This window comes from Bos mutus, chromosome 3 (genome assembly GCF_027580195.1).
Source record: "Bos mutus isolate GX-2022 chromosome 3, NWIPB_WYAK_1.1, whole genome shotgun sequence".
In the NCBI taxonomy this organism is placed as follows: Eukaryota; Metazoa; Chordata; class Mammalia; order Artiodactyla; family Bovidae; genus Bos; species Bos mutus.
Genome location: NC_091619.1, coordinates 12,543,007 through 12,570,381, shown reverse-complemented (window position 1 = coordinate 12,570,381; position 27,375 = coordinate 12,543,007). Strand labels below are relative to the sequence as shown.

The 27,375-nt window shown below is 43.8% G+C and overlaps 1 protein-coding gene across 1 annotated transcript; it reads right to left on the bottom strand.

Annotated features, from left to right (window-relative positions):
* Window positions 1–265: 265 nt before the first annotated feature.
* On the bottom strand, window positions 266–21,549 carry SFT2D2 (SFT2 domain containing 2). The gene is made up of 8 exons (XM_005896972.2): window positions 21,383–21,549; window positions 15,646–15,732; window positions 15,309–15,394; window positions 12,239–12,320; window positions 9,827–9,862; window positions 9,681–9,739; window positions 7,779–7,808; window positions 266–5,981 (listed from the first exon to the last, which is right to left on the bottom strand). Exons 1-8 carry the CDS (start codon window positions 21,443–21,445, stop codon window positions 5,942–5,944), a joined length of 483 nt encoding a protein of 160 aa, XP_005897034.1. The 5' UTR covers window positions 21,446–21,549; the 3' UTR covers window positions 266–5,941.
* Window positions 21,550–27,375: the final 5,826 nt, after the last annotated feature.

Below are 27,375 nucleotides of genomic sequence, written 5' to 3'. Positions count from 1 at the left end.
GTATACAGGAATAATCCAGAATAACCACTTGAAATTTCTTACATTTCAAAACCTTTAAAACTGTCCTTAGATCTGTATTTATCCTAAGTCATTTGAAAAAAGGATAAGCATATCAGTTTATCTCAAAACACATCTTTAAGTACCTATGACATGTGCTACCATTAAAGGTTCATCTTAAACACATGGTCTTTTCTCATAGTCATGCAGTCTTCATTTGGCTTAGTGACTCCTGGAAAAACAAACATGAATAAGAGACAGCATAAGATTTATTAAAGATCATAATGCTCTCATTTATTAGAGAAAAAAAAAGTTTTGTGATATTTGGGGGAAAAACAGCTTGCTTAACAGTAAAATTCTTTCTCTTTGAAAGGAGTTAGTAAAAAGAAAACAATATTCATTGTATGAAATAGGATCTCAAGGTAGGAAAAACAACACACAATATATTTTTGACATAAAAATTTAGGTATGCCATCAGCAGCATTCAAAATTAGCTGAGTATCTATACAATTATAAAAATTGAATGTTTAACAAAGTGTCTTAAAAGCTTATCATATTAGAACAGGCACAATGTTCTGTAGGCATATAAACTCCCCAGGGGCTTTTAAAAATCCGTCATCTCAACTGCACAATCAGAATGTACAAAGCAGCAAAAGATCATAGTTCAGGTTTTAATTGTTTTTCCTTGTTCAAAGTGGCTAAGTCAAGCAAATATATTGAAAAAGGCAAAGAAAGCACTTTTCATAGCATTAAGACCACAAGATTGCATGTCAACTGTGTTTCTCCTTTAAGACACTAAACAAGTATAAGGTTCATCCACACTTAAGGTGCATTAACCTCTTAAGGTGCAGTCTGGAAGTTCAACAGGCAGAAAGCAACATTCTGCCCAGTTTGAGTCTCCATTTGGTCTCAAAGGATGGCTCCCACGGACAGATCCACAATGATATTAAATCTAGGCAGCCATTTATATCAGGGAATTTTTGCCTATGCTATGTCTGTTTTTTGGTGCTATTTATTAAATGTAATGACCACTGTAGCAATTACCCTCCACTAAAAAAATGTAGTGATATTGTTCTGAATATACACATCAATAGTAGTAGTTATTACGATGCTGTGGATTGTTTATTACAATGCTATGGATTGACCTTTCACTTCAAATAGCCATGCTCCTTCTGCCTAGTGAAGATACTCTTCCCTGCTTTCAGTTCATTCCATCTATAGAAAATGCTTTGTATATTTTCAAGCTCATCATCAGTTTATCAGCTCCAGCTAAAAAAGAACATAATGTTATTCTGTCAGTTTACATCAACAAAGGCACTGATGGTCCCTGGGCTCTGCTCACAAGCTCTGCAGCGAGATCTCTGCTTTGTGAAGTGCTTTGTGAAGCCAAGGGGCAGAAATTTGAGCCAAAAACAGCAAAGCGTAAGCGTACCAGGGCCTTAGGAGTGTTATCAAGGCATTCAGGGTAGAACTAGATAACTGAAAAGTAGAACTAAATGCCTTACCCCAAGTAAACTGGGCAACTACACTGCATGGCACTCTCCTCTTCACTTGACCAAAATACCCTCAAGGTCTCAGACTTTCATAAAATTATAAATGAGAAGGTATGTTAAAGTCACATGATTTAACTTTCCAACTTTTAAAATAAAAATTGGTTAAAAAAAAATGTAGACTTTTAAATGTAAATTCTTTTGTTAATCTTTTCAACAGCTACACATCAGGTGTAGAGTCTATTCACTTTTTAAAAATGCTAACTGCAAGGAAACTACTGCGTATCTAAAAACTTAAGTCTTGGATTTTAAAATCAAAAGAATGATGCCTACTATCTAGCAAAATGACTTTATAAACCTTAAACACTGATTTTGTTGTTTTTATTTGCTTAAAATGAAGTTTAAGGATGGGTTGTGAACTCTGAAGTATCTGTAATTCTGTAGCCGACTCTAGTCAGAAGTTATCTGAGGAAAGAGATGAGAAGACAAGCCTTGTATAGGCAACCCCATACAAAAAGAATACTGAAGTCACAGGGCTGCAGTTTTATTTTCTAATTCATTCCACCAAGTCTCATCACGTGTGTCGTAACGTGTCACTCTTGTGGAGATACCAAAAGCAGAAGCAGCCAAACCAGTGCCCCACACCATTTTTTTTTAAGGTATGACCCTCTTCTTAATTATCTTTCCTAATGGAAGTATCCAAAAGTAATTTTAGATGCATTTCATGATTATATTTCTTGCTTCTCAGCATATACTGATTAGGGTAGCACTCAGGTGGATAATCCACAATCACCACAGAGGAGTGATGCACAGAAGCTCCAAGCACTGATAATGAGGCCAATGAGAATGCTCAGCCAGATGTGTTTTGCTCCTTCCCAGAGACAAGACAGTCTGTGGAAAAGAAAGAGGAAACCTTGGGCCAGGTCTCAGCAGCCCATAGCCATGGGCACAGCCATGCAGAGAAGTTGGAGAGCCAGAGGCCACCCTGAACACATCAGGCAAAAGCGAAGAACTCTGAGACCGGAGATGGGGGGCAATGAGTTAGAAAACACGCTGGCCCAGAATCAGACTAGCAGTTTCTAAGGGGCGGGGAAACCTAAGAAGCCAGGCCTCCAGGACTGGAGAGCAGTGCTGCTCCCAGCACAGTGGTCACAGACCAACACAGCCAAGGAAGAGCGTTCAGGCCAGCCTCCCAGCCAGCTGCTGGAAGCACCGCCTTGAACAAACACATTTCTTGTCTACAAAAGAGCCACCTCAATGGCTCCCTTCATTCCAAAATGCAAAGATCTAACCCAGCAATGAACAGGTAAGGTAGAAGGCAGAGGAGCAGGGAAACAGACCACGAAACAGCCACAGGATCTAAAGCCCTAACTCTCCACTCCTTGTCTCATCCATGGGGTTGCTTTTTAACCGGCACTGTTGCTTGGTAACAGATTTCAGTACATTTGAAATGGGCACCTACAATCCGGCAGACAAAAACAAGTAGGGAACCAACCAAAAGGTAAGGCAGCAGAAAGAAAAATGTAGGAGTCTGGGAAGATCCTGGAAGGCAAGATCACCCACGAGCTGCTAAGGTGTTGGAATGGACCTGTCTGAGCAAACTGGCCACAGGACTCAAGAGTAGACAAAGTAGGAGCTTTTATCTAAGAACTGGCGTCCTCTGCCGGTGAGATCTGGTACAGACTCTTTACCCTTTCCGAGGCTGTTTCTTGTCTAATAATAGAGACAAGACTGCTAGTCTATGGTAACTCACTCTAGTATCCTTGCCTAGAATATCCTATGGACAGAGAAGCCTGGTGAGCTACAGTATGTAGGGTCGCAAAGAGCCAGACACAACCCAGCGACTAGCATACACTGCTAGCCTAGCAAAGTTATTGTGAATATTCAGTGAGATGTTGCATGGTGATGTCTATAGTGCCAGACACATACTACAAAATAAATTTTTTTAGATAAATTAATGACCAGAGACATTCACCCTGTCACCTTCAATGGTCATCCATTATTGTCAAGCTTAAATAATAATACCCACCTTTTACTGAGATATTTACCTATGCTGGGCCCCCTGCTAAGCACTTGACATATTTCTCATTGACATCCTGCAATGATCCAGCAGCAATTATCCCCATTATTTTTAAACAGATGAGCAACATGAAGACCAGAGGTTAAGGAGCTTGTTCAACCTGACACTAGCATGTGATTGAGCCACAACTCACCCGGACCTGTTTAACTTCATAGCCCACATTAACTACCACTACATCACACAGGCCAGGTGACCCCTTAACCTCATGTCTCACAAAGTCCAAGTCCAGCCTCTGAAACAGGTACAGAGGGGTCAGCCACAGAGACCCTGTGGCTGTCTGTAGCCTCCAGAGATCCTGTGGCTGTCTGTGGCCTCCAGGCTAGTTGAAGCTCACAGTGAGACCAGGTTAGTTTCACATTAGCTTTAAAGAGAAGAAACAATGAAGACTCCTGACTTCCTTCTGGCCCCATTCAGGGTCCTTCTGAGACCTGAGCAGTCTCTTGGAAGCACCTGGCATGTTAAGGTAACCCCAGATAGTGGTATATACTTTCCACTTCTAGCTGAATGAATATTAGGGGTCTCAGCAGAAGACAGGATGCCCTCAACAGCCTAGAAAGGACCCAGTAACACTGGTTCCTCACTCTGGCACCATCAGGCCTGTTCATACCTTCCCCAGATCAGAAGAAAAGTCTTGCCAGTCTGAGGTCTCAGCTACAGCAGAAGAAAGAATTCAGCAATTAGCAAGCAAGGAGACAAGAGGTGGAACACTGCGTTTGGTTTGGAGGCTCCCAGAGCAAGAGCCTGAGTGGACAGGCCAGACCTGGAAGAAGACAAGAAAGGCAAACACAAATAGACTGGCTTTGAAGGAGACTTTGGAGGCCCTGCAATGCCAAGAGCTCTGATGATCAATACAGGACATTCTGATGGTCATGCAGCAAGGAAGGGCAAACGGGCACAAAAGAACTGATGAAGAGGCCACAGATCCAGGAGAAAGCTTCCCACAGGGAGACTAAGCAGGAGAAGATACAACGATGTAGAGGACTGGGCCAGAAAAGGAAGAAGCTTGCTGATGAAAGCGGGGGAAATAGTTACAGGAGATATCACCAGAGCCACATCCAGAAATGCGGGTTACAAAGGGGACTGAAGTGGGGGCACCCAGGCTCAGGACTCAGTTCTGCCATCAACTCTGATTTTGGGTTAGGGTTAGTAACTTCTCTGAGCCTTGATTTTTTTGGCCTGCCAAGTGGGTTGACAATCTCTGCTTCATCACAAGGCTCTTACCAGTACTAGACAAAATCAGGGACACGAAAGCAGTCTGTCTGTGATCAGGCTTCAGGCTGTGATGTGGCCACTTTGCAGCCCCTGGTGTCTTCTCCCACTGTTTCCAGCACAGACTCCAGTGCAAAACACTGGGACTGTTTAAAGGTCACTGGGTGGGCGTGCCTACTTTCTGCTGGCTCCAGGGTTGGGCTCTGTCTTCCCACCTACTCTCCCCTGGCCCCATTCCAGGGGAGAATGGAAAATAAAATCGGTTTAAAAGCAAACATTTACAAATAATGGTGGTGGGGGCGGAACACAGCAGAGAGCAGCATGGTTTTCCACCTCCTACTGGCTCCTGTCCAAAAGGAAACACTAGTATTTACTGCCGCAGCTTTGTTCTCTTTCAATCTCGTTCCAGGAGGTCAAGAGTAAAGAAACGTTGGGGAGGGAGAAAGAAAGAAATAAAAACCCAAGAAGAAGAGTATGCAATGAGCATTAGAAAATACATTCCCACCCAACACTGTAAAGCAACTATATTCCAATAAAAGAAAAAAAAAAGGAAAGAAAAAATACATTCACAGGTGTGGAATCAGAAGACAGCTGTTCCGGTTTAAAAACAACACACATCATCAGAAAGTGCTTTTCTACCTCATTCCACAGCCAGGCTCTTCACAGGCTCATGTTCAAATGTCAGGATGGCAGCTTGTTCCTGGACACCAAAGTAGAAGTATATCCATGTTGTATGGGGCAGGCGTGACACGCTGAGGGACAAATCTACAAAGTCCCATTGATTCCCAAACTCTATCCCTTCCTGTTGCACCTTTGTATCCAATGGGGCCATTGTCACTAACTGGGAATCACTGGCTCCCAAGGCTTATCTGCTGCTGCTAACAAGGTTTTTACCCATAAAAACTCAGTGGAACACCATCCAAAGGTATGAGGAAGATTCCACTCTGTCAGATACAGAACCATTTCTTGTATCATGTGGCAGACACTTGGGTTTGGGAACACAGTTGCCTCCAGAAGCAATCCTCAAAGGTTCAAAATGCAAGCCACGTGTTGCTTGCAAGATCAAAGGCACATGTCTCTGAGACAGAGGTTTAGAAGATATTTACAACACGGTCCACCCACATCCATCCACGGTGTTTTCCAGAGCTTTGCAAAACTGGCTGTGTTATGCAAGACACACAGTAAAACACTTCTTTACAGCGTCCCTGGGAGAAAAAAACACAAAGAAAAACAGGAGATCATCACCCCAAAGCCTCCTGGAAGTGGTAAAGGCCCTCCTTGAGATTTCCTGGGCACCCAGAGTAGCATGCTGCAGAGCAGAAAGCACCTAGACTATGAGGTCAGACCTACATGGCATCGACTTCAGCTTCAACATCTATTAGCAATGTTATACTGGGCAAGTTACTTGCCTTACTTGAATTTCAAATTCCTCACCTGTAAAAGGACATGTTCCCACCAATCCTACTGACCAGTTCAGGGATTAATGCACTGAACAGAGGAGGTATTTAATAAACAACAGCTATTTTGACAATCAGAGGAAAAAATAGGAAGAAAGCAGAAACTTTCTGAAACCAAAAAATTAGAACTGTGTACTTTAATATCAACCAGAAGCACAGAATGCACTAAAAACATTAAATAAAATAAGCACTAGGGCCTTTCTTCCTTCTAAGTAGGCAGCAGAAACTTGTTAAGAGACATCATGCAGTTCCCTAGCACATGGAGCTCTCTATGAGGACTAAGCACTTGTGACCCTGCTGTATGAGCCCTAACTCAGGCACTTACTCCTTGGAATTCAGTGCAGAGCATGCAAGAAAAGAGTGAGGGCTCAGCAAATTACTATGCTCTCCAAGCAGGCATGTCCATCCCACCTCCACATCTAAGACTTCTCACCCAAGCTCTATTCTCTGTGTTCTTGTGCTAAGGACGCTACAGTCACCTGAGGGAGGGAGCATGAGAGAACGCATTCACATGAAAAGACACTGTATTTTACTATCAAGATAATTCTAAGACTGCATTTCTTAAGATACGCTCCACACTGAAGTCAGCAGATCCACGAGAAAGTGTTTTGTGACGAAGATCCTTCGTGGCAGCTCACAATATACATAACATATTAAAGGACTTGGGAAGTCCATTCACACAGCCTTTAACACAATGAGCTGGTTAACTTCCTGTCTAATCAGTCACTCCCCAGCATCTTCTGGTCACTGTCAGACACAGCCTTGGAAGGCGTTGAAACTTAAGCCTATTCTTCCTCATTCTCAGCTCTCCCACACTTCTCATTTCCTTAACACAGTTAAGGAAAAGCCCCTTTTTAGTTCACAGGTTATAAAAGAATGGACATTAAAGAGTGACATGAGAACAGAGTCAGAGATAGAGATCACTGAAAGTGCTAATTTAAGGAGGTCTTGAGGTCAGAAGCTCAAAGTGAGAAGGGGTGAAACTATTCTTAGTTATCATGAGTCCTTTCAGGCCAAGGTGGGGCCAAGTGAGTTGCCCAAGGTCATACTGCTTTCATTAGAAAACTGCAGTCCTCCAGAGTTCTGGCCCTGCTTACTTCCCTTTATGAATTCTTTTCTGAAATGTTCCATCAGTGGGATAGGGCAAGAAAACAAGCATGAACCTTCCATGCTTTGCTCAGTGATTATTAAGGTGATAATCACCTTTAAGAAAATATCCACAAAGTTACAGGTTAAAAAAGCGATAAGGAATCCATCTATCTATCTATCTATCACAGCAGAATGTTCCCAGCATCAGGAATTGGTAGACCTGGGTCAATGACCATCACTGGTTGTATTATAGGTGGGGCTGGGGATGAGCCTCAGCTTACAAATGTATAAAATCATAAAACAGATGTATAACATCTGCCTATTTGTCTCAAGGATTTTTCGTAACCATATAATAGCATGAGCTCTATAAAACCACCCTAAACTAAAAGGACCTGTGCAAACATATCCTCATCCCCAAATACTTGATGTTACAGTCCTAAGGAGAGTCAGTCTTACCTTGCAAATGGTATGTAGGAAAGACTGTACCTACAATGAAAAACAAACAAAAGATCTAGTCAGATGAAGCGAGTGGAAGGTTACAGAGTGAACTGGGCTTCTGAGCATCTGCAATGTGTGGAGGGTGCATGAACACACACACAAGCACACACACACACACTGTGTCATGTGTATAACAAGGAAGCAAGTATTATCTGTAATCAAAGTTGGAGGGCAAAAGGCCCATGTGGTGGTAATTGTCACCTCAGCCTCACGGGGTTAATCTTTAACCAAATGAGCCAGCAACATCACCTACAACATACAGATTCCAGATATCCTAGAAGCCCTATTCTTAAGGAACACTAAATAAGATCCAGATCAGTTGTCCCCTAATATTTTACAAATCCTCAACAGAATGTACCTTCTACCCAACTAGGACAAATTTTCTGGTCTGTGCCTATTAATTGTAAAAGAAGTGAAAAGAGAATAGGTAAAGGTGGGGAAACACACTACCAACTGCTCTATGGATGAAAGTATAAGCAAGCTATGATTCTTTTTTTTTTTAAACTATGATTCTTTAAGAACCCAAGCCCACAGATTTCTTGGTGGTCTCAGTTAACTCAGCCCCTTCCCCAGGAGGGAACCACACAGGGAGGAAGCTGGCCACACCCTAAAAGACCAGGCCTGGGTGTCAGGCAGGCTGGAAGTCAATCAGCCCTAAGAAGGCGCATATAGTTGAAACACATCAGCATTGTAACAGGGCCATTTGCTTCTGCCCATATGAATGCTAAACCTTTAAAAACTGGCTTCATAATCAGTCGATAAGCAAAGAAAGGCATGGGCATGTGAGGACTGATTTCTGCCTCCAGAAAAAAAAACAAAAATATAAACATAAGCCATTACACCAGGCGCTTTCAATACATTAACACACTGTATGTGTCATATTAAAATCAGGCCATCCTTCTCTGAATCTGACACTCACCATGTACAGAAGCTCACTTACTTGGAACAGAGTAAATTCCAAAGGGAATTTTGAAAGTACATTTATTCAAAAGTCCAAAATTACTAAAAGGAAGAATGGATGTTAAGCACGCAGTCTCAAGATTGAATTCTATCCAATAAGACTATACTTGATCCCTGGAAGTTTTAAAGCTTTCAGTCCTCCTTTCTTTGCATTAGAGCCAACATTTTTTTCCCAAAGTAGATCTAGTCACATTTTTATGAAACTGTCCTGGCAGACATCATCCTTTGATAAACTGTGGACATATTACGGAAATGTCTCAGGAGCTGTTGTCTCCATATGTGCCTGGGCAGGTGTGAAATGTCCATGAACCTACAGCACCATCCATGGTTTTGAATGTCTCCAGTGGTCCTTTCTCTATGCTTGGGCTCTGGGCCACCATTCTCTGGTCATGCTACAGCCCACAGCCACACGGTTTTCCATTTCATCAGTCACTGTTTCTGGACAGTGACACTTTTTGTCCTTCTGTTAAATGATTCATCCAACCATAAATATAACACTCATGATTTTTTTTGCCAGTTTCCCTTTTCTTTAATGTCTATTTGACTCACAAGCCTCTTTTTACCAGCCCCTACAATACTTCATTGTCCTTGTCCTTACCGGACGTGAATGGTTGAATAATGCTAGCAACATCTCAAAATCAACCCTGAGCCCAGCAAAAATGCCGCAGTGGGCAAACAGCCTCCCATGACCACTCAAGACCACTAATGCCACCTATTGGCAGTGCGCTGAGTTGACAGGTTTTGGCTCGACAGTGTACTTGACTTGCATCATTAAGGATTTTTAAATTGAAAAGCTTCTGTTTTCCTAATCCTCCTACCCAAATCATGTGGGATTTTATCTCCGTCAGCTGCATGAGTCAGAGACTGATGTGGGAGCGGACGGCTGAAAAGGTTACTTACCACGTCAGGGCCAGAGACTGCAAAATGCAGAAGATGAGAGCAAGCCCTTTGTTGTGCCACTGGAAGAAAAATGATTCGGTTACAGGAATGTGTACGACAAGAGGCACACACCAAAATGGTTACGGAAAACTAAAAGAAACACTTACCCAAAAGGCAGAACACAGGGTAAGTGCAAAACACAACTAGAGAGAGAATGGAAACGTTAATTAATATAGTGACAATGACAACAGGGAGGGGAAAAACTGTCGTTCTTGACAAACTTACAACAGCACATCAAACTGCGGTAATCAGATTCTGTGATTATCACAGCAACCAAATGCATCCATTATTTCAAAGCATCTAAGCTACCTCAGAACCCATGTTTTGGCGGAACAGTACAAATGAAACTGTCAATAAGGATTCATGTAGATTAAAAAGAAAAGGAGGATCCTCTTCTACTTTCAAATCTTCTCAAAATCTCTGTCCAGCAAATACAAGCACATTTCTGGTCTACCCATCCATCCATCTTTCCATTCAAATGTGCGAAAGTAGGTTTAACACACACTTCTTTATAGTCTCTGGAGTAGAAAGGACAAAGTTTAACATGAGATGGCACTCTCAGAGCCCATGAGTCAGTTATCTGTTTGTATCTGTTTACACCTAACACTTTCCCCGAGTCCTTTCTAGTCTTCTTTTTTTCTGGCTGCGCCACACAGCTTGTGGGATCTTAGTTCCCTGACCAGGGACTGGACTCAAGCCATGAGAGTGAAAGCACAAAGTCCTAACCACTGGACTGCCAGGGACTCCCACGCCTTCCCCTCAGCACTGCATCCTTTCTTAGAAAGTTCTTTCTGCAAGAGACTTCTCCAGCTCATCTACCTCCAGGGCTGGCCAACAACAATTAATCCAGCTGTCAGTCACGCTTGTCCTCTCTACCCTGCTGTATCAGTAATTGCTAAATAAATACGATGGAAATAAACTGGTGTCCAGCATTGTACCCAATGCTCTCAAAGAACACAAAATAGTTGCAATGGACTTTTACCTATCTGAACAAATGAGATGTACACAAAACTAAAAACAGAAGTATATGGATCAAGTTACAATACTGTAATACTGGTAATTATAACAGAAGTCCAGAGAATATGGTCTGGAATGATGGGATGGTCCAAGGGAACGAAATGGCCCAAGGAAGAGAGAGGCATTCCCCATTAGGGACAGAAAGACAGGACAAGACTTAAGGCACTGTGGTGACCAGCAGGGAACGGGGGTGCTGAGCCAGAGGGAGACCAGACCCACCACAGGAAAACTGACAAAAACAAACAGGATTCCAAAGTCAGATAATGACAAGGAGAAAAAGAGACCATGTTAGACTGGATACCCACTCTAGAGAATGAACCCTGTATTCCTGAGTAATGCCCTCCAAGCTCTGCTTGTATGTGGCATCACCCGTTACCAGAAGGATGTCACAGCTCTCTTATTACCACATGCCTGCATGCGTGCTGTCACTTCAGTCAAGTCTGACTCTTTGTGACTCTATGGGCTGTAGCCTGCCAGGCTCCTCTGTCCATGGGATTCCCCAGGTAAGAATACTGGAGTGGGTTGCCATGTCCTCCTCCAGGGGATCTTCCCAACCCAGGGATCAAACTCACGTCTCATGTCTCCTGCATTGGCAGGCAGGTTCTTTACTCCAAGCGCCACCTGGGAAGCCTTTTACCACATGAGTTTGGCTAAATTGACAAGCAACACCTTCTGGGAGGTCTTTATAGAACTGGCAATACCTTAATACCAACTAAAACACAAGTCAAAGGGAAGAGAAAAATTATTAAATAAAGAATGCTCCTGGGGCTTCCCTGGTAGTCCTGTGGTTAAGACTCCTCACCCCCAACGCAAGGGGCCCAGGTTCGATCCCTCATGGGGGAACTAGATCCTGCATGCCACAACTAAGACCCAGCACACCAAATAAATAAATAAAAATAAATTTTAAAAAAGGGATACCCCCTTCTGCCACAGCGGGTGCAGACACTGGGTGGTAACTGAAGATGAAAGAGAAAAGGGTAGAAGTCTATAGATTTAAGAGGAAAAAAACTCCAAACAGCAGAAACAAAAACTCTATCCAGAGTGAAGTAAGCCAGAAAGAAAAACACCAATACAGTACACTAACATATATATATGGAATTTAGAAAGATGGTAACAATAACCTTGTATACGAGACAGCAAAAGAGACACTGATGTATAGAACAGTCTTTTGGACTCTGTGGGAGAGGGAGAGGGAGCGATGATTTGGGAGAATGGCATTGAAACATGTATAACATCATATATGAAACGAGCTGCCAGTCCAGGTTTGATGCATGATACTGGATGCTTGGGGCTAGTGCACTGAGACGACCCACAGGGATGGTACGGGGAGGGAAGAGGGAAGAGGGTTCAGGATGGGAAACACGTGTATACCTGTGGCAGATTCCTGTTGATATACGGCAAAACCAATACAATATTGTAAAGTTAAAAATAAAATAAAAATTTTTAAAAATAATAATAATAATTAAACAGGTAACTTCTGTTACCTGACAGGCAGACCTTACCAGCACCAAGACAGTTGCAATCAAACGCGTAGGCTCAAACATTCGCTTCAGCTGTGTCATTGGTCCCATGAGGAAGACAGTGCTAAGAAGCAAACACAGACAAGCCGTTCAGACTGGAACAAAACCACACTGGGGACACCAAGGTGCCGCCTCATCGCCCGCTGCAGCTCACCTGTGGCAATGCGAGTGGGAACAGTGGCGGGCACTCGGAAAGCTCTGGGCCAGGTGCTGTGCTCAGGGCCTTTGTGCCTTATTCTTACTCAATCCATTAACAGTTTATGAAGTGATCACAGAACAGTTACCATACTTATTTTGCAGGTGAAGAAACTTAAATCCAGAAGTACTTCTTACTTATCCAAGGCCATCCAACTAGAAAATGGTACAGGGAGGCTGCAGATGCATGTAGGCCTGACTCCAGAACAACCTCCAAAACCACTAGGCTAGAGGACCCCTCTCTCACAGGTGCTACCTTGGCCTGCTTAACAACCTACCCATGGAGACAAAAAGACTCAGGAAATTGAAAAAAGAAAAAACATATCTTACAGGCTTAGGCAGTTTATGTTAATAAGTAGAGAATTCCATTTTCTTTCATAATCTCCAGAGAATAATTCTAATGATGATACTAGTAGCATCCATGATGTATGGACTATTTGCTAAATGCTAGCGACTTCCCTTTCACGCATTGGAGAAGGAAATGGCAACCCACTCCAGTGTTCTTGCCTGGAGAATCCCAGGGACGGGGGAGCCTGGTAGGCTGCAGTCCATGGGGTCGCACAGAGTCGGACAGGACTCAAGCGATTTAGCAGCAGCAGCAGCAGCAGATATCACATACATGATTCCATTTCATCCTCTCAACTACTCTGGCAGTTAGGTATCATTACGCTTATTTTGGAGTTGAGAAAATGAAGTTCAGAAAGGTTAATTTACTTATCCAAGATCACACAGCTAGGCATTTAAACAAGCTGGCATTCCAGCCCACATCTATTGGATTACCAAGCTCCAAAGGACAGGTTCAGCATGTCTTCTGCAGGGATGAAATTTGAGAGGTGGCTAATGCTGCTGCTGCTGCTAAGTCGCTTCAGTCGTGTCTGACTCTGTGTGACCCCATAGACGGAAGCCCACCGGGCTCCTCCATCCATGGGATTTTCCAGGCAAGAGTACTGGAGTGGGGTGCCATTGCCGTCTCCGGAGGTGGCTAATAAGAAAGAGTAAATACAAATGAATCAGACATGCCTAACACAGCAAGAGCCAGGGCCAGCTGTAAGTCATGCTTCCCAACTCCTCTGACAGAAATGCCACAAGAAGCATCGCTCCAGGAGTAGCTGGTTATAGTCAGTGTTTAACACAGCCAACCAGCAGATGACATGAGCTACTAAGTGTTCTATTAAAAAAAAAAAAAAAAGCTAAATAAATCTACCTCTCTTTGAAGTGCCATTAAGTTTCCACTTGAATTCAAGGCTGCCAGGTCAAGTGTTTGAGCTGAGTGCACTCTTAAGCCTACACTGAACAAGAAGCAAGAGCCAAAGGCAGCTTTCAAAATTAAATGCAGCACATATATAAAAATATAAAAGATTACAGGTAAAATCACAAACTCCTAGACACATGCTGAAATAATTCACTCCCTTTATTATCTCCCCAAGCAATGCCATGAAGGGTCAGTTCCATTAGGATTTGTTAAATAGGTCTTTTGGACTAACACACCTATATATTTCTGCTCAATCTAGACTCTACATTATAACCTGTGCTGCCTACCCAAAGCAAAACTCCCCAAAAGTTAGTCTTTGAGAGAGCTTTAGAGCCAGATTAGACATCTCCAAGGTCCAGCATTATACTATCATAAGAATTAATAAACGAAGCTTCAGGAAGGTGTCCAGTGCATTATACTTAATCATTTGGTTAGCATTTCCAGCCAGAAAAAGACCTACATTGGGGGACATGTAGAGACAAGTAAGACAGAAGTGCAGCCCATGTCAAGTGGTTTACACGCCTGCAACAAGTCAGTGTAATAAAACGCTATCTGTGTTGTCACATAAATATATATGGGATAGACAGAGCCCATTTTAAAGGAGGAGGTCCGTGATTCTGAAGGGGAAAATGGAACTAAGAGAAGTTTCATAGAAGAGGTGACTTTTGAGTCAGGTACTGACAAATAAGCAAGTACCCGTCAAATATGGGGCGCACAAGGGCCAGGACCCCAGGCAGAGAATAGTCCCAGCAAAGAACAAAAACGTTTGGGGGAAATGCAAGTTGAGCCTGGTTGAGGAGGAGGGCTGGAAGGGTCTGCCCCACATGCATGCTGAGGGGTTTGGATTTCACCTGATGAGAGGGAATGGGGGGGCCACTAAGGGGGCAAGGTGGGCTACAAAAGGAGTGACTCCACAGTCCTGTGGGAAATGGCCCGGCGAGGGGTCCATAAAAGAGGCAGGGAAGCCCAACAGGAAACTCACACAGTCTTCAGAGGAGCAGTGACAGATGCCAGAGCTCTGAGCAGCTCAAATAGCACCTTCTCCACAGAAAGTCCTCTTGGCTCCCCAAGTCGGGTCAGATCAGCTCAGCCCACCTGCCCCTCTCCCAGGCATCCCTCTCTCCATGTCCTGTATGTCTGTCTGCCTGGCCAACCAGTAAGGATCCAAACCCTGTTTGTCTGTGAATCTGCTGAGCGCAGCACAAGGTGGGAGCATGTAAGTCACTCAGCGAGGAGCAGAGCAGTAAGACGAGAGCAATGGAGAAGGCGGTGTTGGAGATGGTGGAGTTGTAAATCTTGAAGAAGTCATTCAACTGCTCTGCGCCATGTAAAATTACAGTGGTAATTTTTACAAGTGGTTCTTGCCTCCTCCCGGGGGTACTTCAAAGATGAATTAAGATATAAATACATGCTGAAGTTAAAAATACATATGTATATACAGAAGTGGTAGGATATAAAAGTGATGTGTTTTAATGACTTCTTTACTCTCCAAATCCTTATAATTACTGAAGCATTCTCCTTCACCTCCCTCTAAACACAATCTACATCCATTTCCCCATCTAATAATTGGCTAAGGTTAGATTTAAAAAAAAACAAAACTGTTACCTCCCAAGAGATGCGATGTTACCAAAGGTATAAAACACTGCGAACAGATATAGTCCCTTCCTGGGCACCCAGAGCAATAGAGTTCCCTGTAAGACAAGACACAGGGCATTTGCACATGAGGAACCCCTTCTACCACAGCCACAGAACCAGGAGTTCACAGAGGAACCTGTTCCCTCCCCGCACCCCTCAGCTCCCTCTCCACCCCTGTTACCTACCTCCCCCTCCTCTTATCCATGCATTTCAGTGAAAAATAAAAGAGAAAAGGGGGTTGATGAAAGTACAAAGAGGAGAGAAGGCAGGCAGCGGGAAAGACTGGAGGAGGGGAGAGAGGTCTTACCAGAAGTGAGCAGAGAATTCCTGCAGCAAAACAGGCAATGAAGCCTTTTATTCTGGTGCCCGAGCTTAATGAAGTTGCCTCAACAACCTAAAATAGTTAAAAAATAAAATAAAAAAACTAATTACATACATGTGTATGCATATTTAATCACCAAAACAAAGGATACACATAATTAAATTTAGAATTTGTACTGAGGAAGGCAGGAACACGGACTCCTAATTGGTCATGTCTACAACAGCCCTCATGAGTCACTGAATCCAGCTCCTTATCCATCCCATGAATCTCGTCTCCTGTAGCTAATTAGAGGCTACCAACTTCTGGCTGAATATCTGCAGAGGTGAAAACTCTCTGCCTTAAGCACAATGCACTTCACAAACAGAAAGGCAAGACTGCAGAAGATCCTAGAGTAGCCTGAGCCCTTACGGCAGCCCAGACATGATGAGGACACCTGGAAAGGCATGAGCTCTGCCTGTAGAGGCCCAGGAAAAGGGGAAGAGACAGGGGTGGCACTCAGGCAGTGGGGTCCATGGGGCACCATCTCCTAATTCAACCAGTCAAGTTTTGTCACTCACTGCTTTTGCTGGCCCTTCCAGGACCCAGGAGGAGTCTGACTCTCACCCTAATCAGGATTCTTATCCAAGTCTATTTACTCTTGGTAGAAACTGTTCTTCAGGGTGTTGGCATCAGCCAAGCCACCCTCATGTGAGACGGATCCTAGTTAATTAATGACTGTCCTACTCATCCCTCTCTGCCATCACGATTGATCCTTCCCAAGAGCAAAGTTCAGAAGGGGCCAAGATTTCCAGAAAAGCTCTGCTAAAACAAGGGAGCCTATGAGTAGCTCTTGAGGCTATTTTTCCCCATGTCAAAGATGACAGTCAGGTGTCTGCACCAGAGACATGAGGCCTGTTCACCTCATGCACTGGCCACAGCTGTTCCAAGTTGCACAGGTAGCTGCCAGGGAGACCAAAGGCCTTTCCTCCGGCCCAGCTGAGGCAGGGCAGCCAGGCCCCACGTATATTCATTCACCCAGGCCTCGCCTCAGGTGGACAGCACAGTCTCCACCAGGCCATGTGGGAAGAGCTTACAGACTCCACATCCCATTACCTAATGGAAGAAGGCAGCGTGGTAGAGGCTGCGAAAGTCACCAGATGGGCACCGCCTGGACTGCTCCCAGCTTAGGAGCCTGTTCTCAACCCTGTCTCCAAACTTCCTGTCAAACCAGAAGCCAGAAGAACAGGACCAGAGGCTCCCCCAGGCATGGCAAGTTTGCTACAGCATGGCTTCCTCTCCACTCACAAGCAAAGTATTTAGGGCAGCTTATCAAAAGGGGCTCTCCTGTCCCATCTATTCACACATACTGAAAGTGGGCTCATGACACTGCAAACCCCTTCACACACACACACGTACACAAACACACAAAGAGCCCCTGCAGACACACACGGCCACAGAATGCACGAACAGCATGATCAGAGATGGTGACGTGCAAGGGGAGCAGGAGTCAGGAGCTGACAGCAGAGCCACCTGATTCCACACTCTCCCCCGAAATGAGCCTTGTGATGCTCTGTTACCAGGCTTTACTGGCATCCCAGAAAATCAGGTTAGACCCTTTTTCAACCTCCTACCAAGGACAGAGGAAAAAAATCAAAAGCTACCACTCTTGCTACTCATGCAAGCACCAAAGAAGGTGCTTGTCAAGGTGGAAAAAGGAACAGAGCTCCGTGAGAAGGAAAAAAAAAAGTGTGGTAGCGAGATTGGATAGGATTGCTTGGCATCTAGAGACATTTTAAGAGTCATCTGTTTTTTAAAGAAGATAAGCCACAATAGTTTCAAAAGGATGATGAGATGCCAGCTCTTGTAAAAATTAAAATCATTTGTTATAGGAAGCAGTTCTGGTTTCTGCCTTCAGAAAGGAAAGTAACGCGTTGGTTCTACACGTCTCTCAAGCTGACTACCATCCAGATGTCACCCTATTTGGCAAAATGGGGGAGGGGCCATAATTTTTCATCCATGTAATGGCAGGTTCTTTCACACCCGTGCTTGGTCACAGGCCAGAGGAAGCTGTTGCTGTTGTTCCACTTCCAACTAGACCCAGCGAAAACGAAACACTTCTTTTTGTCTATTTGTGAAGATCAACCGTGTGGATGCAAAATAACTCCCTAAATTCATGGTTTCTAGAAACTGCTAGTGCACTTTTTGGAAATTAGAGTAGTTGGAATAGCACCTGGATAGAAGCTGTAGGCAAACAGCTCCCAGGCTGTCTGACTGGTAGTTATGCACAAAGGTCCCTTTGACTCTAGGATGTGGAGAGAAGAGGGGCTCTTGCCAAAATAAGAAAAACTGATAATCATTCAGGAAAACAGGACTGGTAACTAGAAGAAGGTGAGAAAGGAACACTGCTTCATTCCTGTGCTTTCAAACCAGGTACCATTCAGACCTTCCTCGTCCCTACAATCCTGTAGAGAAAACGCAAAGCCTCTATTTTCAGAAAGCCCACAGAAAATAAAGGTTGAAGTTGGATTTATGAAGACCAGGTTATCAGTTAGAAAACTCATCAAGAAGCCATCTGTGACTAGACATTACCAGGCAAGTTTTATAATTCTGCAGTTTCATGTATAGGAGAAACAGAACTAATCATACTTCTATTGTTTGCATTAAAAGAATGACATTTTTTTTTAAGCACTCATTTCTGGTGACATCTGACAGCTTTTATAATTGAATGTAAACTCTTGAAAAACCTGTATGCAGGTCAGGAAGCAACAGTTAGAACTGGACATGGAACAACAGACTAGTTCCAAATAGGAAAAGGAGTACATCAAGGCTGTATATTGTCACCCTGCTTATTTTACTTATATGCAGAGTACATCATGAGAAACGCTGGGCTAGAGGAAGCACAAGCTGGAATCAAGATTGCCGGAAGAAATATCAATAACCTCAATATGCAGATGACACCACTCTTACTGCAGAAAATGAAGAACTAAAAAGCCTCTTGATGAAAGTGAACGAGGAGAGTGAAAAAGTTGGCTTAAAGCTCAACATTCAGAAAACGAAGATCATGGCATCCGGTCCCATCACTGCATGGCAAATAGATGGGAAAACAGTGGAAACAGTGGCTGACTTTATTTTTCTGGGCTCCAAAATCACTGCAGATGGTGACTGCAGCCATGAAATTAAAAGACGCTTACTCCTTGGAAGGAAAGTTATGACCAACCTAGAGAGCTTATTAAAAAGCAGAGACATTACTTTGCCAACAAAGGTCCATCTAGTCAAGACTACGGTTTTTCCAGTGGTCATGTATGGATGTGAGAGTAGGACTATAAAGAAAGCTGAGTGCCGAAGGAACTGATGCTTTTGAACTGTGTGTGGTGTTGGAGAAGACTCTTGAGAGTCCCTTAGACTGCAAGGAGATCCAATCAGTCCATCCTAAAGGAGATCAGTCCTGGGTGTTCATTGGAAGGACTGATGCTGAAGCTGAAACTCCAGTACTTTGGCCACCTGATGCGAAGAGCTGACTCATTGGAAAAGACCCTGATACTGGGAAAGATTAAGGGCAGGAAGAGAAGGGGACAGCAGAGGATGAGATGGTTGGATGGCATCACCAACTCAATGCACATGGGTTTGGGTGGACTTCGTGAGTTGGTGATGGACAGGGAGGCCTGGCATGCTGCGGTTCATGGGGTCACAAAGAGTTGGACACGACTGAGCGACTGAAGTGAACTAAAAGAGACTTTAAGGTCACCAAGTCTAACTTCACACACACACACACACACACAGAGAAATTTCACCAGCATTCTTAAGCCTTAAAAGCATAGGAAATGTGAGACAAGTCAGGACCAACATTTTCAAGGCGGCCTGGACCTAATAAGTAAAAACTAAGCCAAAAGCAACCCTGAGAGTGATTCAGCTAGATGCAAAATGCTTCCTGGGAGTGGGGACTCAGAAAGTACCACACAGTGATGTATGTAATCAGGAATCTCACACTCAAGAAAGAGGAAACTGACAGCAGTGTTTTAGAACAAGAGAGAAGCACCTTGTCTTCCTAAAACAGACTTTACATGCCTGAGCTTACAACTCTTTAAAGCCCTTCATTGTATCCAACATAGGCATTCACTATCTTAGGTAAAAACAAACTCAGCATTTATATTTTCAATCTGTACTACCATCATTCACTCTTGAGGGTCTGTCTACCACTTCATGGTGGTTTTCCAAATCAAAATAACTGCATAATTCCCACTGTCCCCCCAAGAATTCTCAGGAAAAGAAAACATCTCCCTTTTGAACCCCAGCTGCTTTAAAACTTTATTGACAGTCTGTGCAGCAAAAACTTAAGATAAGCATGACTGTCAACCATCTAAATTTTCTTAGGCCTAGTCTGAGGTTGGGCTTAAGGGTTCATATTAGAAGCCAGAAATCAAGAACAGGAACTAATGAAATTACTTCTGAGCCTTGACCAATTAATAAAGGCAATCGATTTAAAAGAAGCCAGAGGCTGCTATGAACTGTTCAAAAAATGTTAAACCCCAATTCCTATAACACTCAACATCTATAGTGTTACTTCTTCAAGGTGAAGATTCAGACAGCAAATTTTAGGGTTCTGAGATTTCAAGGAGGGGTGGAGGTATCAGGGTCACTCAACATAAAATCAGCAACTGCAAAACCAATTGAAAGCAGCATGCTGAGATAACCACTAAAGACACTGATGAAAATCTGAGGAAAAACTTAGGTACAGAGTTGAAAGAAGCTATATTATCTTGTGCAACGGCTTCTTTTTATAATTGAGGAAACCAAAGCCCATGGAATACAAAAAAGAATACAGAGAAATGTTATTTTGTCATCTACAAAGGAAAAAAAAATAACAAAAGCTCAAAGCATTTGAAATAGGCAATAAACATACTGTGTAGCTCTAGAACATAGTGGGTAATACTGCCCACGTTTCAGCTCGACCAAACCTTTCTAATAAGCTAAACACACAAGCAGGCGGCCTCAAGAGGTTTTGGGCGTCGATGAAGTCTAAGACGCCTACGTGCCGGCAGAGAAACAAGATGTGGTCCCAAAGCTCCAGGAATTCACGGTTTTCCTGGAGACAATTTACAGCAGCAGTGTACACAAACGTCGGGTGGGCATATAACACCCCACAACTTAAACCGAGCCGGGGCTACCAGGGCGCGGCCACAAGCCCCGTCGCGTAGTGGGCATCGAGCAGGGACCCTCACCAGGGCCTAGCCCAGGCAATCTATACGAAGACTCCCTCCGCCGGGTTCTCAGAGGCCTCAGCCTAGCTCGGCGCTAAAGCCTCTTCCCTGGCCAGCAGGAACGGGGTCGCCGACGGCCACCCTTCCTTTCGCAGATGTTTCTCAGTTTTGCTCCAGCGTGGCCCTCCCTTTGTGAGGGGATGGGGCGCGGAAGGTTGACAGGGTGAAGCACAAAAAAAGTAAACAGGTGCCAACCGCCCTATGCAGAGTGCCTGGGCCCTGGCACTTGGGGTGGACAGTGAGGGGAACGCGAAGGTCTTGAGCCTGCGAGGGAGGAGAAAGGGGCAGAGGCAGAGTTGCTTTCCAAGAAACCCTAGAAGTCCAGCATGCTTTTCTCACCAGCCAGCAACAAGAGCCGGCGGAGCTGGGGAGCGGGCTTGGTGCTCTCCGAGGCCCCCGACGGACCTACCACCGCTGCAGGGGAGCAGCAGCCGCGGGGCGGAGGTGAGTGCGAGCAGGAGGGTGGGGCGCCAAGGTGCACTCACCTCAGACAGGCCGCCCCGATCCTCAGAGTCCTGCCCGCTCAGCACCTTCTTCAGCTTGTCCATGGCGGGACGGGTCCACCCGGCTGCCCCTCCAGCCGCCTGTTGCGCTGGCTAAGTCGCAGGTTCTTCCGGGTGCTGCCCCAGCCGTCGCCAACCACAGCGCGCCCCCCGCCCAGGTACTTGCCCACCTGGCTCCGACCCACGCAGGCGCCCAGCGAGGCCACCGCCCACAGCCCGCCTACGCCCCGCCCTCTTTCTCCGGCTGATTTTGGTCTGGGAAGGCGGGGTGGGCAGGAAGAGCTGGATTTAAGGTCTGCCGAGCTAGGAGAAGTCGCGGTTCTGCGTCCAGCGCTGCGTTACACACTGCAAGCGGCAGCCCTCCCTTCCGGGGGCCCTCCATAGGTTCAGTGAACAAACGCGGAGTCCCTAGCACATGAAAGACACTGCAAAAACAAGACTGACGCCTGGAACCCATGTTCCTGTGCCCCACACTCCCTCTGGTGTGGGTGCAAACTTATAAACAAATGCTGTGAGGAATCTGCATTCATGTCCTAGTTACAGTGTAAACAGCTGTTTAAAAATCACTTGAGGCCAACTGGAGTAAATTTAATAAGCTTTATGGAAAAGTTAACAAAAACACTACTGTAATTCCAACTGGAAATGCATCCAGAAGACTGATTTTGGCAGAAAGGAGTAGAACTTGCTTGAGGGAGTGTAATCTATATTAGATTGTTTTGTGTTTTTTGGTGTTGACTAAAAAATTAGTCACAACCTGAAAGTAGAGAGTTATTTTATTTCGTGGGAATGTTAACGACTCTGAGCCTGGAAGACTGAGCCTGGGAAATAGTGTCTCAGTAACCCTGAGAAAACTGTTCTGAGGAGGCAGGAAAGGGAGTCAGGCTATATACACGTTTGTAACAAAGCGGGCAGGCAGTCTGAACATCAAAGATTATTGTTAAGTAGTAAGGAAAGCCAGATGTCAAGCTAAGAAATTTAGTGTTCTATGTATGGGAAGATGCAAGCCTCTGGGCTCACTGAACTCATTCCTTTTACATGTACCTTCAGTACTTTGGCCACCTCATGCGAAGAGTTGACTCATTGGAAAAGACTCTGATGCTGGGAGGGATTGGGGGCAAGAGGAGAAGGGGACGACAGAGGATGAGATGGCTGGATGGCATCACTGACTCGATGGACGTGAGTCTGAGTGAACTCCAGGAGTTGGTGATGGACAGGGAGGCCTGGCGTGCTGCAATTCATGGGGTCGCAAAGAGTCGAACACGACTGAGTGACTGATCTCTCTCTCTCTCTCTCTCTCTCTCTCTCTCTCAGCTATCTGGGGGGCTTTCCAGGTGGCGCTAGTGGTAAAGAAATCGCCTACAGGTGCTGGAGACATAAGAGATGCGATTTGATCCCTGGGTTGGGAAGATCCCCTGGAGGAGGGCATGGCAACCCACTCCAGTATTCTTGCCTGGAGAATCCCATGGACAGAGGAGCCTGGCAGGCTACAGTCCATAGGGTCACAAAGAGTCAGACACGACTAAAGCCATTCAGCCGCCACTGCCAACTATATGGGGCCAAATCCTGTTTCTAGATTGTTTACCTTCTTAATTTCTTGTTCACCCTAAGGGGTGGCAGATGTAGCAGATGGCTTCTTCTTGCATTCCCCCACCCCCAGCTCCTCAGCAATCTGTGTGGGGTGGGGGAGAGGGCGTGGGGTGTTGGTGGCATCTGCTGGTTTGCAGGCATTGTGTTCCATTTTGGGAGCCTTCATTCACATTTGGAGGCCTGAAATCACTGATGGCTGTGACATTTCTTGCTCACCATATGGCAGAAAATATTTCATTTCACCTTGGTTTGTTGTACTGAAACCAGACTCCAGTGCTAATGATTCTATGTTAGAGAATCCATGTTACCTTCAGATGGTGCATAGACAGGACATGGTCTCACATCTCAAACTGCTTGCTGGGAAATGTCTGGAAAACTAATTTCAAGTGTAAAAAGGCTTAGAAAAAAGAAATCCACAAGGAGAGTACCAGGAGTACCCACTAGAGAATATTCCTATACCCTCTTTCTCCACCATGAACACACACACACAGGAGAACATTCATGAAAGAGTAGGAATGCTGTGTCTGAATGGAGAGAATTTAGATGTTACCAAGAACTTGACCTTTAGAAAGTATTGTAAATCAACTAAGCAAAGGGATTTGCACAGGACCCTATGCAAATCAGTCAAATAGCTGTAATTACATGTTTATGTGATTTCATCTTTATGGATAGGCTGTGCTTTATAATTTTAGTTTACACCTGAGATCTTGAACAACAAATGCTACTGCTCTTGCCTGGATGCTCTTTACCCTCTTGTTTCACTCAAGTAAATTCCTACACGTCTTTCAAGACTCTTCAAATATAAGGACACAGTGAGAAGTCCATCCATAGTGGAGTTAGGAAGAAATGGGTGTTAAACATCTTACCGTCACTTACTAGCTGTGTAACATTGAGCAGTTTACTTAACCTCTCTCATGCATAAAATGGACACAAATGACCACCTCTACAAGTGATTGTGGGCAGTAAACATGGCAGTTTATAGAAAGTCTGGAACATGGCAGGCATTCAGTTAGCAACTCATGGGAGCCAGCATTACTCTGCCTCATCCTATAAGCCTGCTCTAGGCCATACTAACATGGCAGTTGCTCTTTCCTCTGTGTTCCCGGAGCCCCTTAAGCATACTGTAAATACTTAACCTCACAGTATTACCTTTATTACACGCCTGTCTCCTCTACATTGGGAGACCCTCACAGTGCCACTCATCTCTTTATTCCCTGAACCCAGAGAAGACCCACAAAACAGGTGCTCAGTAAATTCACATTTAGTGAGTGAATGAATGAATGAGAAATTTGCCTCTGTCTTTTGCAATTCAGTGAATTTAACAGCCAGATTGGCAGATATGGTGACATTTAAATGGCCATGCTATGTAACTCAGCAGAGAAAGCCTATTTTTGTTAGCAAAGTGAGACCCACTGGTCTGCCCTCCACCTCCACCTCCACTCTGCATTCATCAGAGTCAGTGAGATTTTGATAAGAAAGACCATACTTGTAATCTCACCTCATGCCTAAAATTAGTATTTCTTTTTCGACTGGGTAGGGATAGACTGCTCTTAGCCCAGGCTGGCAAGGGAGCCTGAAAACCACAAATACACGCACACATGCATTAAAGAACACAGGACACTGTGGTTATTTGGGATCTCACTCTCAACACTGTGACACCCCGTTCTCGTGGTTAACACTGCTCAGGTCCCAGGGAGCTGCTTATCCATGGTTTCTAGCCAGTGTCCTTGAAACAGAAGACAACATCTGAATGCTGTGAAGTTCCTAGGTTGTGCCACTACCTGTGCAGAGACTGCTTCGCCAGTGAATACGAACGAAGGAAGAGCTTAGGCAACGGAAGAAAGCTAAGTCCACTTGTCAGATCCCTCCACTAAGACTCCTTGAATGCAATAGATTCTTGTATAAGAACATACCATCTCCCAGCACTACGAAATAACCATTTTCTTGTTTTTCTGCATGCTCTAATTTAAGATCCCAGAGGTACCCATAAATTAATTCAGTATTTGCAGCAGTTCACATGGAGGCTGGCAAGTATTTTGCAAAATTAAACAATTCATATTACTCTTTAATATGAATACACATAAAGTATGTGAAACATGACTCTAACTTGATATTGAACACTTGAATCATAAATAACTTTATTTAACAAAATTTCATTACATTTTCAAAATGTCAAGTAAAAAGTTTCAACTTTATTTAAATACTTGATGTTCAATTCTTAATGTTTATTAATCATAAATTATATTTCTTCCCTTTAACTTTTGATTTTGAACATTTTAGAAAAATTACTCTTGAAAACATAAAAAAGTGACAATTTTATTTGAAAATTGAATTTATGTTGTTATAATATATTCCAATGGCTTTTAAAATAGTATTTAGACATATGGACTTCCATTTTTACAGTTTCTCAGGCCCTGAAAATCTTAGGGGAACACTTACCTGGAAGTGGTCCAGTCAAAGGACTTTTGAGTTGTCTGAGGGGAAATGCTAGATGGGTTCAGATATAAAAGCACAAAGACTTTCTGTTTCATTTTTAGTTTCTTTATTTTATATTATAATTGATTTACAATGTTGTATTACTTTCACATATACAACAAAGTGGTTCAGTTATGTATATATAATATTCTTTTTCAAATTCTTTTCCTATATAGGTTATGACAGAATATTGAGTAGAGTTCCCTGTGCTGATAGAGTTAAAGCTTAGGGCCCTTTAAGGAGGAAGTGAACATTCTGGCTCATGATTTCCTCAAGCCTTGTGCAACAATGTACCCAGCCTCAGAACTGGCCTTTCTTTAGATCAGGAACTAAGGAACTAATGATCACACACACAAGGTCTTGCTCATGGAAATGCTTTTCTTAGGCTCTATATTAATGATTGTAACTGTAACAGATCTTGCCTGGGAACCTGTTTCTCAAGACATGTACCCCTGATTACAGAGCAACAGTATATCTTTCCCAGAGACCTTTCCTAGAATCCTTCCTCCCTGGCTAATCTTGTGCCAAAGTTATCTCAAAATGTATGCTTTGGGTAATGGTCTGGTGAAAGTCTTATGCCTTAAGGTATTCTTTTTATCTATTCTCAGCAACCAGCTGAGAGGTAAATAAGGCCCTGCTTAAAATAGGGAGGTGGGTTCTCTGCTACCCACTTCTGATGTCTATGTCAGAAGCTTTTTCTGTCACTTTTACTTTAAAGGAAAATCTACACAAAACTCTGAGTGACTGAGACTGTTTTTGGTTTCAGAGTTAAAGCTTCTCCTTTGGAGACCACAAATCCGGTGGCACTGTTCACCATTCACTGCTAAGCTATCATCTTGGGGGCTCATCCAGGATCTTCAAAGCAAGGTAAGAATACTCAGAGCTGGAACTCTTTTACTGTTTTACTGTAAAGGCTCTATTTTGCTAACTCAAAAGCATATGGACTGAAGTTCTTTTGCCCAATCAGCTTTTCCTGGTCTCTCCGACCATTTTGTAACTGCTTGGGGAATTTGAAGCTACTAACCTAGTGTGCCAATCACTTCAGTACTCTTGCCTTGAGATCCATATGAGCAGTATGAAAAGGCAAAAAGATAGGACACTGAAAGATTAACTCCCCAAATCAGTAGGTGCCCAATATGCTATTGAAGAAGAGTGGAGAAATAACTCCAGAAACAATGAAGAGACAGAACTAAAGCAAAAACAACACCCAGTTGGGGATGTGACTGGTGATGGAAGTAAAGTCTGATGTGTAAAGAGCAATATATAGGAACCTGGAGTGTTAGGTCCATGAATCAGTGTAAATTGGAAGTGGTCAAACAGGAGATGGCAAAAGTGAACATCAACATGTTACAAATAGTGAACTAAAATGGACCAGACTGGGCAAATTTAATTCAGATGACCATTATATCTAAATACTGTGGGCAAGAATCCCTTAGAAGAAATGGAGTAACCCTGATAATCAACAAAAGAGTCTGAAATGTAGTACTTCAGTGCAACATCAAGAAAGACAGAATGAACCCTGTTCATTTCCAAGGCAAACCATTCAATGTTATAGCAATCCAAGTCTATGCCCCAACCACTAATGCTGAAGAAGCTGAAGTTGAACGGTTCTTTGATGACCTACAAGACCTTCTAGAACTAACACCAAAAAGAAGTCCTTTAAGTCATACGGGACTGTAATGCAAAAGTAGGAAGTCAAGAGATACGTGGAGTAAAAGGCAAGTTTGGCCTTGGAGTACAAAATGAAGCAAGGCAAAGGCTAACAGAGGTTTACGAAGAGAACGCATTGGTCATAGCAAACACCCTCCTCCAACAACACAAGAGATAACTCTACACGTGGACATCACCATATGGTCAATATCAGATTGATTATATGTTTTGCAGCCAAAGATGGAGAAGCTCAATATAGTCTG